Source organism: Myotis lucifugus, unplaced genomic scaffold (assembly GCF_000147115.1).
Source record: "Myotis lucifugus unplaced genomic scaffold, Myoluc2.0 scaffold_108, whole genome shotgun sequence".
Lineage (NCBI taxonomy): Eukaryota > Metazoa > Chordata > Mammalia > Chiroptera > Vespertilionidae > Myotis > Myotis lucifugus.
In genome coordinates this window covers 116298-136208 of record NW_005871156.1, presented here as the reverse complement: position 1 = coordinate 136208, position 19911 = coordinate 116298, and the positions used below count along the sequence as shown (strand labels likewise).

Here is a 19911-nt window from a genome sequence, read left to right as displayed (position 1 = left end):
AGGGCTGATCTGTGGGGTGACCGGAAGGGCAATTGGGGAGCTCCTGATGGCACCCGCCTTGGCCTGCCTGCCACCACTTGCTCAACGGCCCCGCACCCTGCCGCTGCTGCCGGTCGCCTCTCTCTGTGGGAGGCGACTTGCCAGGCGATGGGGGTGGGGGGGCAGCGCCAACCCGCTTGCCAGCCGGCCCCACCCCCCAATCGCCCTGCCGCTTCTGCCGGTTGCCTCCCTCTGCAGGGCAAACAGTGGGATGATGGGGGTGACCCCCCCTCTGGCACCCACCTTGGCTGGCCTGGGGCCTGTGGGCTGGGGGTAGTTCCTGCATTGAGCATCTGCCCCCTGGTGGTCAGTGTGCGTCATAGCGACCGGTCGTTCCACCGGTCGTTCTTCAGTCGATTTGACATATTAGGCTTTTATTATATAGGATTTCCCTCTTTTTGTCAAAAATCTTTCTTAAGATGCCTTATCCAAATCATTTGATGGAAATGGATTCTGTGCTGGAAGCTCACTTTTTGCTCTAAGGGAAAATGTAATGTGAGGCAGGTCACCTAACATGGTTTAGTAGTGACGTTCAGAAAGGCCTCCTTACAAGATTGTCCATGCCTCCAGCCCACTCGTCTTTAAATCCATTCTCCACTCAGCCACCAAAGGTTTCCTAAAACCCGGGGCTGATCATGACTCTACCCTGATTAGAAGTCCTGAGTGGCTCCAAACCCCTTACATGATAGAGTCTGGTTCCTCCATACTTTCTACAAGTTTCTTTATGATTCGGTCCTGCCCACCTGTGAAACGAACACCCCATCTCTGCCTCCCACCTTACACCTTGTGCTCAGTGCACACATCATGGAGTCCTATGCTTCTGGGCCTTTAAACGTGCTCTTCCCTCATCCTGGAATGGCCTGCCTAACCTTTTGTCCTCCTAGGAAATTCCTCTTTGTTTTGAAAATCTAACTCCACTATCATTCCTTTCAGGAAGGTTTCTCTGGTCCAGAGGACAATAAACCATTGCTTCCTAATGCCACCTCTGCACCCTTGCCTGTTTGTAACTTGTCTATGTGCCTCCTTTACTTATGAGGTGCCCTCAGGCCTGGCCCATAATCCAAGCTCATACATGTGTTTTCTTAATGTACAAGGAATGGACAAATGGATAAATATGAGGTGGACTCCTGGCATAAAGTCCAAGGACAATGCCCAAATTCCAACAAGCTCTGGCATATTCATCTGAATGAGGCCTCCCTGTTGTAAAGGGAATAAAGAGAATTTGTTGAATGCAGAGTCAATCAACATATCTCTGAGCTACAACCACTCACACATAAAAAGCTGCATCAATGGTTGTGTCCACTCCACCCTTTTCTTAACATTGCTTGCCACTTACTATTCTAGTCACAATGATTGTTTTCTTTTAACGTCAGCATAATGCCTGACATATAGTGGGTGCTTAACAAATATTGTGAAGGGACCAATGAATGAATGTGAAGTCTACTTTTATAAAGAAGGCATCAAAGGATTGGCTTTTAAAGGCATTTCCTATATCACAGACTTTTCTGAGGCATCAGTGCCCCTGATCATTGGGTTGTCCATCACAAGACCCAATCAAAAAGCAGAATGGGGGAGGGGTACATGGGGGCTGGGGTAGCAGTTGGGAATCTGCATTGGAGAGACACAGCATTGGGTTTTCCTTAGTCATATCAGTTTTCTTTTTTTCTCAAGAAATAACCCAACTATGAATGGTATTTCCTGCCCAACCAGCAGTCCCCTGCATCTCCTTTGTCAGAGATCCACACTGGCCTGGCCACAGTCCACGTTAACTAGGAACTTAACGTGCACAGATGAGGGAGAACAGGGTAATTTCCTGTCTTCATTTCCCGTACTGACATTATACAGTGGAGACCAGTCACAAAAATGGGGCCTGGACTAAAACCACCACCCCTGGGGATTAGAGATTTTTTGATCACCACGGCTATTAAGAGCAAAGGCTCTGGACTCAGGCTGACTTGGATTTAAGTCCAGGCTCTGAATCTTCCTAGCCAAGCCACCTGGAACATATCAATTTTCCTTTTGGGGGCTCAGTTTCCCTTCCCATAAAATGGGACTAATCTTACCCATATTATGTGAGGGTTAAAGGATGTAATGTATATAAAGCCTACACAGTGTCTCTATATACAGTAAGTGCTCAAACATGGAAAACTATGATTAAGAACTTTCAAAAATACTTTTACAATAATCAGGACAAAGAGGGAAAATATCCTTTGAAGACACTGTGCTTTAAAGAGAATGGATTGTCTATTTTTTTTTAGGAGCTAACAATGCTCATTAATCAATACCCCATGGAAGAATATGAAAAGACAGTGTTAGCATTTAAAATAATAGCTGTGGCCATTACTAGGCCCCAGGATGGACATAGTGACAGGGCCAAGGACACCTAAGCCTCTCTGATTAATCCTGAAAGGTTCATCACCAGAGTGACTGAGTTGGAATCCAAAGGATCCAAGGCCAAGGTGCCTAGGGTAAGATGCCAGTTCTAGACCATGAACCAGTGCTTCTGGGTTTGAGGGAAAGCCAGGGGACCCCTCACTGCCAGGCAGAGTGAGGTGGGTAGAGCTGCATGTGTCATGCAAAGCTAGAAAGGGCTAGCATTTTTTATCATCCTCATATAACCCAAAGGCAACCGAGGACCTACCTTCCCCCAAATGTCTGCCCTGAGCATGAGACAACTGTTTTCTAAGCTAAATTTGGTTTTACTTTGGAAGCTCCTGAGATACACAATTTGAATGGGTCAAGCTCCTGGCATCTTACACTGATTAATTATCTCCCATTCCATGGACAGCTTGGCTTGCCCTGTGTCTGCCAACTTTTACAACTCTTCCATCCATAATTCAGGAGGTTCCATGAAGAAAGCTCAAGGTTAGTGGTTGGGGAAGCACAAGCTAAGCCATCAGTCCTTGGGAACAAAGATTAATTTCTGCTGGAGGGGACAGGTCAATTTGTCTGGTTACTGTGAGCAGCAAGGCAGGGACCCTATGAAAAAGAGGAGAGAGATTTCTAAACATAGTGATAGCTCCGTCCGTAGGAGATCGGGTTCCCATGAGGAAAAGGACCTTGTTCAGGGGAAGCCTTGACCTGATTTTTAGTCTGAGCCTGTGAGAGCTTGTGGCCCACTCTTGCCCTCTTGCCCGAGGTTCAGCTCAGTGGGCAGCACCCTCACAAAGGCAGCCCACAACTAGGCAGTGTTGGGTAGTAGAAAGAGCACTGGACTGGAGGCCAGGAGACCTGAATTCCAGTGCAGGCTCTGCCACTAACTAGCTGTGTGACCTTGGAAAGTCACCTGATTTCTCTGGGGCGATTGTAAATGAGGGGTTGGTCGGGCGATCTCTATGTTCCCCATCAGCGTGTGGTCCAGGGTCCTGCTCTATCCCTCCTTGGCCCTGTGCTTCCAGGGGCAGAGATGGGAAGAAGGGAAGGTGGGAGAGAGGATGCAGATGGGAGCCCCAGGGTGCTATGAATCAGGACTCCACCTTCTCCTTCTTTTTGCTCTTTTTCAGGAAGGATGGGGTTCGGAATTTCTTTTTCTTCTTTGAGGGAGATTTGGAAGGTGAGCCCTCTGGGGACATGGGGCCGCTGGTGACCGACTCGGTTTTGTCCTTAGAGGTGTCAACTTCCGTGTCGGCATTGGTGGTCATCTGGCTCAAGCCTTTGCTGAGAATTTCCTCTGCGGTCTGCTCGTCCTCCCTCCCGTTGACCACCACCCCTTCTGGCTGCTTTGTTTCGGGCTCTGTGGTGGCTTTGCTTGTTTCTGTCTCCTTAGCACCTTCTGGAAAAAGATCAAAAGACATGACCCATAAGATGTCATTCAGGTGAGAGCTTCCACCTGGGGTTACCAGAACTTCTTCTAGGCAATTCTACCAAGTTAAGTCCAAGGCAGTGAAAGAGCAGGCTGATGTTGTAGGAGCAGAGGGTAGGCAGGGCTCTCGTTCAAACCTGCACCCTTTCCACACGGCCTGGCCTGAGAACAAGCCCTTCGCAGGTCAGTGACTCTGGGCTCTTGTTGACAAATGCAAACAGGTAATGGTGTCCAAATATGGCCCAGCTAGGGGCCTTTCTAGGCACAGACAGAAGAAACAGACACAGGCAAGGACAGAGGCTGTAGGAGCGGGGCGAGCAGTGTCCTGTACAACTCAGTGGAGGCATCTAAGAATTGTAACTGGTGCAGTTTCACCAGTAAATATATGGAAATTATATTTTTTCATACCATTTTATTTCCTACATGAGGGAGGAACTTTCAGAAGAATGGAGAGTTGCCTTCTCTGTAGGCAGAGAGGGGAAGGCAGAAGGAGGATGGAATTCCTGAGTGACATGAACCCTGTGTTTCTAAGATAAGGATTAACCAAAAGGGGAAGAAACTTGGTTGGCCCAGGCTAGCAGCCATTGCCCCAGTTCTTTAACCTGCCTAGAGGGAGCCTGTTAGGATCGGCACCATCTTCTAGGCCAGAACTGCCCAGACCCCATAAACAAAACCCTCCTGTAGCCCTTTCTCCACCCTCCCACTCTCACTCCACTCTGCTTCCACTGGGGCTCTGAAATACCTCAATGGGGAGGCAGGAGAGAAAATTACAAAACCATGGCAAGAGGATAGGAGTCAAGAACATTGGGGAACTCCGTAGTTATATAATGACTGAAAGTGGGCTGGACAGTAGGAATGGGAGCTGATGGCCAAGGTCTTTGCTACTAAAAGAGAGGCAGTTCTCAGAAGTTACCTGGCAGCAAATCAGCAAACACAACCTTCTCCCCACCCACTTTCCTCACTTCACCTGCTATTCGGCCTTATCAATCTCTGGTCCCTTGACCCCTCTCTGTCACCCCGGCCTTGTCTCCCTCTGTTTATAAGGACCTTCTCTCTCTCCTGTGTCCCCAACCTTCACCGCATACAATGAATCAACTTGAGTGTTATCTTTTCCTTCAAGTCTTTCCTGATCCCTCCCTACTTCCAAGTAGAATTGATCACTTTCTCTTTTCTTCCCCCACTATATAAACTTCCACCATAGACACTGTAAAACAACCACACTTCCTTTTTTTATGCTTATCTCCCCCTCAAAACTGAAATAAATTAGGGCAAGGCTGTGTCTAAATTATCTATCTAACTAGCTCATAGAAGGTACTCAAAAAATGTGGAACCCATGAATGGTCAAATGCATGAGCTAACAAATGAATGTGTGAATGGTTTTATTCTAACCAAGCCAACACTGTACCTCATCTTTCTTGTCTGTCCCAGCCTGAGCCTTCTAAGCTGATCTGGACCAAGCCATGTACACAAACAGCAGCCCTGAGTGCTGAGCGCCTTTGTCTCCTGGACCTAGTCCTCTGTCCCTCCTCCTCCTCCTGGGCTCATGTCCTCCCATGGTTCTGCAACTTCAATCCAGTTTCTCGCTATAGTCCACTCTTTTGGATGACCCATTAGGACATGTTTCTCAAGCCTAACCCTCTCAGATGACTTTGATACTTGCCTTCTAGCTCTATGATCATAACTGGGATAAGAGGGGCACCCACTTTCTGTCCATGTGTGCTTTCCTTCCCTGGTGGATGGGTATCCTCAACCCAACAGTGCCCTTCATCCATGCCCTTCACCCATACCTACCTAACTGTCAACCTCATCTATAGCCTCAGCCCCTGGTCTGTGTCTTGGGTTAGGAGAGTGGCACTCCAACCTCTCACTATCCAGAAAATGAGGCCACGCCAAGTGCACCCATCAGGATCTCAGAGCTCCCACACTATCAATTGTTTAGGGGAGGAACAGTAAATGAAAGGGGGGCTAGTGGAGGCACAGTGGGCCTTAGACTCCAAAATGAGGTCCCCAGTCCCTTGGTGACAAGGGACAGAGACCATTGGAGAGTTTGGGTGGCCAAGAGAAGGTGCAACAGGTCAGGGCTCCAGAAATAAGCACTTATTAGGCTCCATTAGGAAAGTATCAAAGACCAGCTCTGAGAGCCTAGACTCCTCCTCTGTTAACATCTCCAAAGAGTTAAGGCTGGAACTACACAGAGCTCTCAATTGGTCTTCAGTGAATTGAGGACCAGGCTGGGAAGAGCCCCAAAAAGGAGGGGCAGATAGGAGCTTGTCTTCTAAGATCCCCTAACAACAATCACTGACTTTCTCTCTTGGGTGAGACACTTAGAGCTCTGGGAGTAGGGGACAGATGTGAGGGTGGGTGGAGTGCAGCAGAGGCTGAAAACTGAAGGCTTTGTCCAAGGATGGTGTCCCCAGGAAGCAGGGATGGGAGAGGGGATCCAGAGAGTGGGTAATTTGGAACAAGACTCATCTTGGAAGCCATGGTCCACATCCAAACCCCTGTGAATGTGGAGACAAAGGGCTGAAAAGCTTGCAGAGGATGGAGGAGAGGAAGAGGTGCTTCTATAGGGAGGTCCTGAGCGTGTTTGGACATTCCATCTCTCATTCCATTTCTCACCATCCCTCAGCTTCCAACTACTCATTGTCTCTTGATCCTCCAGTGTCTCTTCCAGGATGTTCACTTCCCCAGCTTTCTAACCACAACCCCTGGCTAGCCCACTCTACTCCTGTCTGCCCGTCCAGTATACATCATCCCAAGGTCTGGCTCAAGCCCCTCTTGACATTAGACAATGATCTTGCCCTCCTCTAAACCTACTGCCAATATATTCATTCTACACTTGCATGTCATTTATCTTTTTTTAAGAGCCCACACTTGGGTGTGGTCCCCTCCCACACTAAATCGGGGCTGGCCCTGTGGCTTGCCGTAACCAACAGAATGCAGAGAAAGTGCCACTGAATCAGCCTCACCCTGAAGACTTGAAAAAGCCTAGCAGCATCTGCTTTTATAAGTTGGGGAGCCCAGAGCCAACATGTATAAATTCTGGCGACCCTGATGGAAACACATATGGCCTACAACCACATGGAGAGAGACAGAGAGTAGGTATGCATGCCCTGAGGGATGCTGAAGACAGAAGTCAAGCCAGGTGCTCTATGCATCCCTATAAGATAGTAGTCCCTAGAGTCATGCAGACTCTGGCCCATAACCCCAAAAGAGGCCATGGCTCCTTAGAGGTGCCCATGCATTCAGAACAGGGATATATGTACTCGTGAGGGCCAAAAGCACTCTACTACATGGAATGGCCAGGAGCTGACCCCCTGCCCATTCACGGTGGGGGCTTGTTTTTTCTGGGTGGCATGCTCTGTATAAGTATCGGTGTGTGTTTTTGCATGTGTGTCCTATGTATGTATATCCTTCAGGGAAGTTTTGTTTATGCATGGGACATATGAAATTGGTCATGACTTTTATAGCCAGGAAACCTCCCAAAGGCAGGATTGTGAGTTGCAAAAAAAAAAAAAAGAGGGAGGGGGAATAGATTTCTTTTGAAAAAGTCCTCCCTCCCCCATTGCAAGTGTGGAGTGGGTTAGTAAGCAGCCTCTCTATACTTACTACAGAGACAAGTATTCAGAATCGGAGGAAACTCCTTTGATGAAGGCACAAATGGGAAGAGAAAGGAAGACATTGTGGAGACAGGTTGACAACACCACGATGAGACACATCGAACACAAACAGTTGGGGGACATCCACTTGGGACTCTGGCCTCAAGCAGATGGGTTTCCTCTGGCAACCCTGGGCCTGCACTTGGGCAGCCATTGGCCTCTAGAGGGTGCTAAGGGGTTGGGGCATTCTAGCAGCGTCCACAATGTGGACATTCTACCCAGGAGGGAGCAGATTCCAGCAGGCCACCAAGCTGCCACTCCCTGCATGGTGGTCCAGCCCTCTGTGGTGAGGACTCTGGGGGTTCAGGGAAGAGTGTTCATGCCCAGGTGTGATTCCGGGAGCTCATTAAAGACACTTTTATAACCTAGGTGGTGTGGACTGTAACACTATTACTATCTGTCATATATATTATTAATCATAACCACAATTAAATCATAACCACAATTATTATCTGTCATATATATTATTAATCATAACCACTTTTACTCTTTCAAAGTATTTTTCATCTACAACTTCCCTTACACATATAAGAACCTTAAAAAAGGAGAAAATAGTAGCCCCATTTGACAGACAAGGAGACTGAGGCACAGAGATGACCTGATTTTCTAAAATTAGTAGTTGAATTATTGTTAGTTAGCATTGGAGTTGGGCCTAGAACTCACTTCTCTAAACTAGTAGCTAGTGAAGTGGTTCTCGACCTGGGCTACACATTAGATTCACTGGGGGGATCTTAAAACCCCAGGCTTCCCTCCTTCTCACCCCCAAACTATTTAACTCAGGACCTAGGGGTGGGACCCAGCAGGCATCAGGAATGTTAAAGTTCCCCAGAACCCCCATGATTCCCAAGTGCAGTCAAGGTGGAAAATGACCTCATCAGCCTCACCTGGGAGCTCCTTGAAAATGCAGTCTCAGGGCCCACCCCAGCTTTGCTGCACCAGGATCTTCATTTTAACAAGCTCCCTAGATGGTTCCTGGGCACATGAAGGTCTGAGCCCTGGGCTGGTGGACCTAGAAAGGCCCATCCGCCAACCCAGTCTGAGTTAGAAGTGAGAAGGCTCTGAGTCGGTCGTGAACTTATTCATCATTGCTTAAACTGGAAGCTGTATGGTCACAGCTTGTGAATGGAACAAGCTTCAGTGAGTAACCCCTATTTCAGATTCCCTAGAAATGGCAGAGGGGAAAGCTTTTCGGGTAGGGGGGGGCAACACCCATTGAAAGGCAGGTGCCTGTAGTGTGCACGCCAGCCCCGCCTTCCACACAGATCCCTTTCTCCGCCTGTGGATGCCCCTTCCTCCCTCCTGGCTGCTCAGCTGACTCACCGTCTAAAGACTTGGAGGGAGAGACCACGGGGCTCTTTGTCTCTGACTTCACTGGACTCTGTGCTGGAGAAGCAGGTGCAGACTTTACAGGTGAGCCAGGCTCCTCTGCAGCGGTTTCTTTCTCTCCTGAAAATACAGAAAACCACCTCAGGATAGGGGTCAAGCAGAGGAGAAATGGAGAGATGGAGAGATAGAGAGATAGTGAGAGAGAGAGAGAGAGAGAGAATATTAAAAAATATTTGTTTTCTTCTACTTGGTCCTCATTTTTCTCGGCTGGAGTTAGCTGCTCTCCTAACCGTTTGTTATTTCTGCTACATCCTGGGGGAGTCAGAGTCGTGTTCTGCTTCCTCCATCAAAGCACATCCACCTATTGAATATGTTGCCCCTGGCGTTGACAGCGAGCTGCAGGAGAGTTCCCACCATGATTGGGTGGCATGTAGCTCATTTTTATTTATTGAATTTACAAGTTCAGTGCCAACAATGCCTAGGGATAGAAAGAACCATATTTTTCCACCTACTTTTTCAGTTGGCACATTAGAACTCTGAGCAAGCCAGCGAGGTCCTTCTGGTGCCTGCTTGGCACCTGGAAAGATGTCTGACGCTGGGTGGGGAGGGAGACGGTGGAGGAAGACCCTGCCCTGAGGGAATGAAAGCTTAGCTGGTGGACAAAACCAAGACTTGAGTTCTGGGTCTCAGACCCCAAGTGCCCCTGAAGCAAAGAGAAGGGACAGCTCAGTGTGGGGGGTGGGGAGAGGCAGAGCGGGCTTCCTAGCAGGAAAGACTTTGAGATGGAGCCTGAAGTATAGATAACTTCGGATCAGGCTGGCCTGGAAGGGAAACCATGCCAGGAAGGGACAAGGGCATGAACAAGGGCATACAAACTATCATGAGAATGAATATCTACCTGGGAGTCAACAGAGAGAGTTGGGCTTAACTAAAGATTCTGAAATAAAGGACTGAGAGAAAGACATAAAGAAGTCAGCGAGTGGAGAGTTTTGATTGCCTAAAACAGGGGTCCTCAAACTTTTTAAACAGGGTCCAGTTCACTGTCCCTCAGACCATTGGAGGGCCTGAACAAGGGCATACAAACTATCATGAGAATGAATATCTATCTGAGAATCAACAGAGAGAGTTGGGCTTAACTAAAGATTCTGAAAAATACAATATTTGTATTTGCATGTGGCCCGCGGGCTGTAGTTTGAGGACCCTTGGCCTAAAACGTTTATGCCAGATCTGAAAGAGAATTAACTATTGCCACTGTTATAATGATCTATTATAGCCAACATTTATCTGGTGGTTACAGACCTACGCCATATCCACAGGCACTATTCTAAGCATTCTGCAAGGATTAACTCTCTCCACCCAGCTGAGAGGGTCGGATGAAATCCTGAAGACACCGTGTAACTGTTAGGCATTGAACAATGAGGGTCATTATTGTGATTAATAGTAACGCTAATAAGAATATTATTTGGTGATTGGGAAGGCAGATCAAGTTGAGGATATGATGAGAAGAGAGAGAAACAAGTGAGGATTAAAATGAAACCAGAGGCTAGATTGAGCCCGGGGCCCTGCGGGCGGTAGGGGGAGGCCTGGGTTCCAGGGCTGCCCGTTGCTCTGCTCCCTCTCAGGGCTTCCCCAACCTCTCCCTTCCCCTGGAAGAGCCTGAAGCACTGGATTCTTTACCTTCCAGTTCTAGTTTCTTCCTCTCCACCTCTTTCTTGTATTCCTCCAGCTCCTGGTCAGTGAGTTGGCTGAAGGGGTTGGGCACCGTCTCTTCTGACTCATCTTTGGTGTCCGCGTCGCCCTTGGCCATCAGCTGGCTGTCTGTAGACTGAAAGTTAACCACAGAGTGTGTGTTGCTCTCTGAACTCCGGGGCCGGGGCCGGCCCGAGCTTCCTTTCAGACTCATGTGGCTGCCAGTGGCCTGGCTGGGACAGCGTGGCATGCAGCTCCTCGGAACAGCACAGGGCCTCAGGGTAGGACTTGTGCACTCCTCCCTACAGCTACCTCACCCCCAGACCCGGATTCTTTGCCACTGCCTAGATGAATGCAGGGGATCCACCCTCTTCCCAGGAAATAAAATCAAAGGATGCTCCCAAGCAGAAGGAAGACACACCTTTATTGCAATCGTGCTGTGGACGCTTGCAAGCCATCCCTATGCAAGTACAGTCAGCGGCCCAAAGTCAGTCAGCCAAATCCAGCAAGCAAAGCTTGGCTCAACCCGCTTCATGCCAGCTGTTCCCACCATGCCCCCCACCCCCACAACCCCCACAAAGCAGCACAAGCTGCAGCACACAGCAGTGAAACACACAGCAGCTTCAGCGTTCTCGGTCCAAAGGGTTGGTCCTGTTTTGCACAGTCATAAATGACAAGGGGACCAAGGTCCTGAATCTCGTATCTTCAACGGCCTGTACTGAGGTCCCTGTGGGGACATTGGCAAAAGCACCGTTTCACCACCTCTGGGGAGCCCCTTGCTCTGGGGCGCTCACCAGCTGGGTAAGCTTGTGTAAGCTTCAGGGACCCTTTGACCCCCCAATAGCTCAGGACAGGTACTGAAGTTCAGGCTCCACACTCCTTTTTCCTAAGCCTGCACCCTCACCTTGGCCTTCGTGACTGCAGTGCTGTGACGCTGAGGAGGAGCCAAAGCAAGGAAAGCCCAGGGGAGGGGAGCCCTGAGCAGCTGGCCATCCTTCTCATGAGCTCCTTCCAACGGAGGGCAGCCCTGGTCAATCTTATGGAATCATGGGGCTCACAAGAGAGGCCAAGACAGGATTCCAAGAAGAGCGACTCCAAGGAGACCACTTGGTATAAATGGCAGAGTTTTTAACAATTTTGCTCATTGTCTTGAACACTCACCTCCCCCCAGTGTCATGCAATATTTCCATCCTCGACCCTGTGGCACATTTGGTGTTCCTCATCTTGGCTGAGTGCGGGGCGGGGGGGAAGTGGGGGTGGAGATGATATGATGACACCACCTTATGGGCTGCAGCCTGACCAGAAATCACTGCCTCACCTCTTCGCTCAGCAGAGAGGAATGACTCCTGTATTTCTCCCTTTCTTCCTGCCAAGGAAGATGCCATGCCCACCGCTAGTTTGCAATGAGCAGCAATTATTTCCAACATGAGCCAGAATTCTGACCTTGACCCCCTTTGCTAAGCACCAGACAAACACTGTTCTATCTCAAGCACAGAAACGATGACTTTATACTTTCTCACTCTATGTGGGTTTGTGTGCAACTACTTGCCCCCTCCCTTCTGTAGGAGCACTGGTCCTTATATACACGCCTCCCCTCTGAGAGCATCTGAGCATCGTCCCAAAGCTACAACCTCACGATGCCGTATCCATGCAGAGGCCAGAAAAACTCAGGGCAGGCAGGCCTGGGAGCTGCCAGCCACATTTCTGTGACCCCCACTTTGCAAGATGCTAATAGAGGGCAGAGTGAGTTCCATGGGGGAAGCATGGACGTCAGCAGGCTGGGCAGTTGCTGCCCCACCCAAGGCCCACAGGGTGGGGCAGACACTGTCCCTGGTCCTCACAGCATCTGTTTTGCAGCAAGAGCACCAGCACCCAAGATCACAGGGGAGTGGGCATGAGGACTCAGGGGTCCTGCTGCCCAGCCCCAGGCACTGCAGACTCGGAAGGCAAACGCGTCTCCCCTCCAGACAGGGGCCGCCTCTGCTGTACCGGGCTTCTGCTCTTCTCAGCGATGACGCTCGCCAGGAGCTGGGACTGGGGCCCCGCCGACTTCACATCCTGTCGGTTTTGTTCGCGAATCTGTGTGGAAAGGGAGGGGGAGAGCAGCTCAGTGTGCAGTGTCGGGCTGGGGACTTCGGGAGGGGCATCCCCAGGGCATACTGGTGTCCAGTGTGGGCTGTGACTTGGGTCTGAACAGGCCCTCTAGCGGTGGGGAGCCTGTCTCCCCTATTTCCAACGCCGCCTGTCCACTCTGACACGGTCTCCTTGTCTGTTTCAGAGTGCATGAGCGGGTTAGGTACAACACCCGTCTCATTGACTCGGAGGAGGTACCTGAAGGAGGTGAAGAGTGAAAGGAGCCGTCTTCAACCGTGGAGGGAGAGTCTCACATTTTAATATTCCTATGAAGCCCCTTAGGGGTTTGTTTAAAATGCTGGGGCCAGCCCACACCTACACAATCTGAATCTCTTGGAGGGAGGCGACCCAGGAATCTGCATTTTAAACAAGCACTGAGAGGCCTTGCCCACACACTGAAACCCAGATCTGGGAGTGTATCTGACCTACTGGAGGCAGTCAGCCATAACTGCAGTTCTTCTTTAAAAAAAAAAAAAAAATTTATTGATTTTTACAGAAAGGAAGGGAGAGGGATAGAGAGTTAGAAACATTGATGAGAGAGAAACATCGATCAGCTGCCTCCTGCACACTCCCTACTAGGGATGTGCCCACAACCAAGGTACATGCCCTTGACCGGAATCGAACCTGGGACCCTTGAGTCCGCAGGCTGATGCTCTATCCACTGAGCAAAACCGGTTAGGGCCATAACTGCAGTTCTTAACGTGACATTAGAAATGTAAGTGAACTGTAAAGCAGAGGTGGGGCAGTAAATACCAAGGATTTTGAAATCTTGGCCAAAAGGATAACAGCATAAATAGCGTAAACTTAATTAAAACTCAATTTGTGGGCAGATCTCTTAGACACATCTAATGCCTGAGGCAAGCACCTCTCCTGGAGGAGGGTCCGACAGGGCCACCTAAGTACAGCACTCGGCACAGTGCCTGGGACAGAGCCAACAAACAGCAGTTTCTTTCCTGTGAGAGGCAGCAGGGGTGTTGGTAAGTCAGGTGCATCCTCACCCCACCCCCATTCTCGAGGGAGAAGGGATGGAGAGACAGCTAGCTAGCACCCTACCTTGTTCCGCATGTCCAGCACTTCTTGGGGGTCGGTATAGAGAGGCACAAATTGGTTTGGGTTTTCGATCCGTATTGGCATGCCACTGCTGGATTTCTCCACCTCGTCAGCCTTCATCCACTGAACACACACAAGGCCAGGCGGGTGAGCAAAGAATAAGGCCCACATGTCCTCCCCAGTGGTCGGCCCCATGGGATCTGGGCCCACCGGCCCACACGGAAGGTCAGCAAGCCTCTACATACATGTTATCTCCCCTCTGTGACGTCTGTCTCCCAGAGCAGGAGGGCAAAGAAGGCCCCAGGGCAGGAGCCGTAAAGAACACGTAAGAGTAGGGGTCAGCCCCTTGGTAACCAGCGCTGACAGACAGGTGGCCACTGGAGCTTAAGTATTAGATGGCTCCATGTTAATTTGCAGGGCTTCTTCTTCTTTTTTTAAAATGAAAAGCTATTCTATTTGGCTGCCAGCTACTTTAATGTTAATGAAAAATCAAATTAAGAGTTAGGATGTGTGTGTGGCGGGGAGGACAACGTAATAGAAATCCCACCCACCTACTGGGTCTGCATCAGATGTGCACTTCAAATGTTGGATACCCATCCTGGAACTTCCCAGGATTCCCTTCTTGATGTGGGAGCAAGAAGCAAAAATCAATTGCTCCTCACTTTTGTGCTGCTGGGGGTGACCTGGTCCAGCCATCCTCTGGACCCCAAAACTCAGTGCAGAGGTACAAGAAACAGGTGACCAGAGGCTCTGTGGGCACGAACAACTGCTCCATATAGTAAACCCTGAGGGGGGCTTATAGACCATAAACGTAGCCAGGCACTCTCCCCGCACCCGTCTCCCCCAGCAGGGCCTCCCTCTGCCCGCCTTACTGTGGTCTTGGGCCGGGGGCTGCCCATGCTCCTCTGGACCTCGTCAGCCACGTTGACCCGCAGGTAGGTGTTGGGCGTGTTGAGCCAGCGGGTCTTCTCCTTTTGCTGCTTCTGGGCGTGCTGCCGCAGGGCGGGCACCGGGGTGCCGTCCTCCTCGAACACGAAGGCTGTGACTGTGGCCGGAATCTCCACCTCACTTTTGTGTTTGGTTTTCTCTTGAACAAAGGGGTGGCGGTATGTGTAGCCTGTTCTGTAGCCCTAAAAAGGACAAAAAGAGAACCACTTCACATGGGGAAACGGTGTGTATGCACCTGCGCGCCCACCCCCTCCCCAGGCACTTCACCCCCTTCTATCTAATGACCGGGTTTAAACCTAAATCTCCACAGCACAGCCTGGACCTTCTGCTTCTCTGGTGGGTCTCGGAATTGGTCCTCTCTTGGTGCCCCAACCACTCCCTTCCTCCACCCCAGCGAGTCCTCTGATCAGGGCTGAGAAAACTGCTGGAACCTTCTGAGCGTGACAGGACTCCTTACCTAAACACAGCTCCAACCCTGCGCTGCCGCAGTGGGTCCCAAGCCTGGCTGCACATTGGAACCACGTGGGAGCTTTAAAAATGCTGATGCGGGACCCACCTCAGCCCTGCCCGTTTCGTTGGATGTGGTACCATCTGGGCTACAGGACTTTTAAGTTTCCCAGCGGATTCTGACAGTCAGCCCTCCCTTCCTCAACGCTAAGGCTCCTTAACTATTTCCCTCTTCGAACCCCGAACTCTGACTACAGAACATTCCTGTCTCCTAAGCAAGACCAGGTCCCACGAAGGCGGAACCGAGTGCCGCTCAGTGACAACGAACACCCGGGAATCTTGGCGGCTGACGGAGCAATTCTTAGCTCTGCCTGTCTTCTCTAACTCTGTTTTGCTCTTTTTTGGATTACTAGTAAAACGGGATGTTTTAAATTACATTGAATGGCCACTCGAATCCCTTCCTTTGTAAATTGTTTGTGTTCTCGGCTCATTTTTCTGCTGAGATGTTTTTCTTTTTCACACTTATTTGTACTAACTCTTTACAGTGCATTGACTATCATCGGTGTTGCAAAGATTCATCCCCGTAGTTTGTCTTGTCGCTCTGCTTATGGTGGGGGGAGTGGTTTAGAAAAATGCAAATTTTGAATTGTAATGTAATCATAACAGTCAGTACTTGTCATCATGACCTCAGACTTTCCTGCCACGCTTGACAAAGTCTGCCCAGGACAAGAGCATCAAGAATGTTAATCTGTTTTTTAATACCTGTGGGAGTTTTTTATGTTTTAATTTTTGATAAATCAGGGATTTGTCTTGCTGAAAGGAATGTGGTAGTAAGCCACATAAGTTTTCTTCTCCAAGTGGCTAGCAGTCTAGGTTTTCCCGGTGCTTTATAAGACACCTGTTTGCCCTGTTAAACGCTTCTGGATTCTCGAAGCTGCCGCACTGACTTGCCTGGCCGTTCTGCACTACCGCTCCTCCGTTTAGTTACGCTTTACCATGTGGTGGGACGAGTATCCCTAATTTCTTTTTTTATAGGATTTTTCTAGGCATTCTGAATTTCACCTGGAAGACCATTTCGCTAAATCCTCACACATTCCCTGTTTTTAAAGGAATTGCACTGAGTTTATTGGTTAATTCGGAAAAGTGGCCTCTTTTCCCTATGGAAGCTTTCTAACCAAAAATAAATGATAGCTCTTCACGGGTCCTGGGGCTAAGCCTCAACAGGCTGGCCTCGGAGGACCATGGCAGGAGACTCACCAGGTTGTCCAGCATCCTCATGAGGGCCTCGAACTCGTGTTCCCCCAGCCGGCTCTTCTGCATGGGCCCGAAGGTGCTCCCCGCCCACTGCACAGAGCCCCACCTCATGGGGGCGGTGTTTCTCCTGCTCCAGGAGGATGAGGTTCTCCACTCCCCCGGCGCTGGACAGAGCGGACACCTGAGGCAAAGAGCAGTGTGTGTGCGCACGCACATGTGTATACACACGTACACACACGCACACACACACACACACACGCCCCTCTGCACACTTACCTAAGCTCATGTGTGTAACGGAGAGTGGGGATAAGGGAAGATTGGGAACAGAAATGGGCTGAGAAGCTGAGCTGTATTTGGCTTTTTCCTCCGAGAGGAAAAGCCACCCCAAATTTGTTGAGCATGCACCCATTCCAGGGAAAGAGCTATTAGAAGTTCCTTGCTTAATGCCACTTCTTAGAGATTATAGAGGACATAGCAAGTGTTAAACCTTAAGTATAAAACAGTATAGAAAACTGAGAGTGACCTGGGTTACAGACCAACTTCAGACTGTGGTTGTTTCTGGGGAAAGTGGGAGCATGGGATTAAAAAGGGCTCTAACGATGACGTAAAGTCTTGTCTGTAATATTTTATTTCTTTAAGAGGAAAAGATCTGAAGCAAAAAGGCTGTTAGTATTTGTTAAATCTGAGTGGTGGGTATCAGGTATATGCTATTATATTATTCTCTGCATTTTTCTCTGTGTTTGAAATATCTCCCATTTTTAAAAAAAAGTCACTTGAGAGAAAAAGGCTGGCTTCCAGGCCATGAAATATGAGTGCAGCTCAAGGGACTGAATTAACAGGTCAAAGGAAGAATTGTGTTGTCCACGATGGGATCAGCCAGTCAAGGAAACCCAGAGGAGACGAGGGAATGCTGATGGCGCACGGCAGCTCTCACCGGCAGACTCAGGGTGTTTGTCCCACTGTCAGGCTCCATGGGGAGGGGATGATACAGGTGGTCACAGACTTTGAGTATCAGGGCAAGAGGTGTGTGTATACAGCAGGCGATTTTAGAATGATCCTAAACACATTCATCGATCTAACTAATTCCCTTATTTCTAAGTCCATGCTCGTCTAATAGTACATTCTGTTTACTCCTCATAGCTGCCACTCGGATATAATTGGTTATGATTTGGCTTCCTGGGCAAGTTCAGCTACAGAAAGTAGCTGAGCCAGGATTTTGTGCTGTGTATCAATACACTAGCATTCTAATTGATATTTGATATCCCGTGTAAGCCTGCTTATTACAGAGGAGCAGCTCCTACTTATAAGCCTTCAGAGTTTCAGTTTTGGTGACAGTTGTATTTTTTTACTGAAAATGAAAGGAAACAGCTTGCTGATGAACACAGGTCTATGAGCCCATGAGGACCCAGACGTGTCCTGGAGTGTGAAAGTCACCAGTGTAACAAATGAGACTTCTTGGAAGTCAACCAGGCCACCTTCCCAAGGAGATGCCATCACCCTGTAAAGAGGAGGAAGCTAGAACCCTAACTTTCCACGCCCTTTATATCCAAGACGTGCCCAGTGGACGGCTCTATTTTTAACCCTGGGAAGACAGAGACCTTAGAGGCCATCTATTCCATCCTCCCTCCAACAGTAAGAGTCACGGTCTGATTTCCCGAGAAGGTGGCCAGCTCCATGCTTGGGAGGCACCCATTATATAGCTGTCCAAGTGTTAGAGAGTCGCAGTGAGTTGACATAGGTGACAGTGAGCTGAAATCTACTAGTCCCAGTTCCGCCCTCTGCTGCCATGTTTGCTAACTCTGAAGTCCCTCACGCCCAGCACGCAGGCTCAGCACATGGAACGAGCCCTCACAGGTAGTGCATTCCACCCGGCTGATCAAGTTACCTAGTTCCCTGAAGAGAGGTCCTGTCAGCCGATCTTTCCCACCAACCCTTACTGCCCCGAGAGAGTACAAGGCGGCATCGTATTTAAGAACACAGACTCAGGCCCCAGGCTGCCTGGGTTTGAATCCGGGCTCTGCCACTTACTTACTGTGTAACTTTGGGCAGTGATTTGCCCTCTCTGTGCCTCAGCTTTTATCTATAAAATGAAAATAGTACTACCTATCTCATGAGGTTTATTGAATAGCACCTGGTAAGATGGAATGCAATGTAAGAATTTATGACAAATAAAGTATGAGGTTTTAACATGGAAGGTTGAGAAGCAATATCCCCCGGGTACTTGTCATTCACGGAGGAAAAGAGAACTGCCCACATCCTTGCAAGAGCTGCCTCCTCCCACCTCTCTCATCCTCCATTGGTTTCCATGGCGATGGGTAGCAGATGGAGAACTGCCCGAGCTTCTCCCCATCTGCCTGTGAGCAGAGCAGGGAGCTGCCTCTCTCAGCTGGGGATGACCCAGTTTCCTGGAACCTCAAACTACTGGGGAGCAAAGAAAATACTGTCCCAATAGAACAAAATGGGCTCCGAGTCTCGAACCATAAAATGGCCACAATCACAGTTTGCTTGTTTGCCAAAGTCACTGAGGGAGAAAACTAGACCCACAAAGGAGAGAAAATTTCAATGCTGGCTGTTCAACCAGCAATGACCCGGCCAGATGCTGGGATCCCAACAGCATCTGCACATTGCCAGTACCTGGGATCGTCCATGCCTTACACCTCGGGGCTAACCTTGCTGGGCTCCCATCCACCCCTCCCAGCTTCATTCCTCCCTCTAGAAGCCTCCCTGCCCCCCTCCCAGTTAAAAGAAGCCACTGGAGCTTTTCCAAGGTTATCTGCCTTTATCTCCTGATGCGCGTAAACAAGGTCACATCACACCAGTCTTGACTGAAAAGAAAGTGACAGCTGGCAGAGCCAAGAGAAGCAGCTAGTGAGCTGCCAACAGTGCCATCCTGCCTTTGGCTAAATTGCACAGTGCCCATTTCTGAGGGTCTGGAGCCTGGAAGAGACACCCTTCACCCTTGGGGGGCGGGTAGTTAACATGAACATCTCCCTCCATTCATTCTTAGGGCTGTGCTATCTTTGCAAAGAGATAAGAACTGTTTCTCACGGCAGCCTCTTCTTCAGAAGGAAGGCAGGAAACTCTTAATGAGCTCGGGTGTAGGGTAGGGAAAGTGGGCATATCAGAGGCTCTGCCAGTTTCCTGCACCAGTCAGGGTCAGAGCTCAGGGCCAGTGTCACCGGTTAGGGGGCAGGGGGGCCACCACATCAGAAAGCACTGCTTTGGCCCTATTCCACCTTCTCCTGTTCTGACCACTGTTGGGTTTTATTTTATTCTTTTTTTTGGTGGTGGTGGTGGGGGGTTAATCTCATACCACCTCCTCTAACACCTCTTCATCACTGTCTTAACAACTATCCTCTCAACATATTCCTTTAAAAACCACAGAGAAGAGGAGAGGCGAGGGGAGGGGAGGGGAGGGGAGGGAAGGGAAGGGAAGGGAAGGGAAGGGAAGGGAAGGGAAGGGAAGGGAAGGGAAGAGAAGAGAAGAGAAGAGAAGAGAAGAGAAGAGAAGAGAAGAGAAGAGAAGAGAAGAGAAGAGAAGAGAAGAGAAGAGAAGAGGAGAGG

The 19911-nt window shown here is 49.5% G+C and overlaps 1 protein-coding gene across 1 annotated transcript in view; it reads right to left on the bottom strand.

Moving 5' to 3' along the window:
• Window positions 1–3503: 3503 nt before the first annotated feature.
• The window catches only part of ADD2 (adducin 2), a 32878-nt gene continuing 16470 nt past the window's right edge, over window positions 3504–19911 (bottom strand). The window contains 8 exon segments of the mRNA XM_023757418.1: window positions 3504–3811; window positions 8821–8946; window positions 10504–10651; window positions 12505–12594; window positions 13702–13821; window positions 14571–14828; window positions 16351–16449; window positions 16451–16528. Coding sequence (XP_023613186.1) covers window positions 3504–3811; window positions 8821–8946; window positions 10504–10651; window positions 12505–12594; window positions 13702–13821; window positions 14571–14828; window positions 16351–16449; window positions 16451–16528 — 1227 coding nt within the window.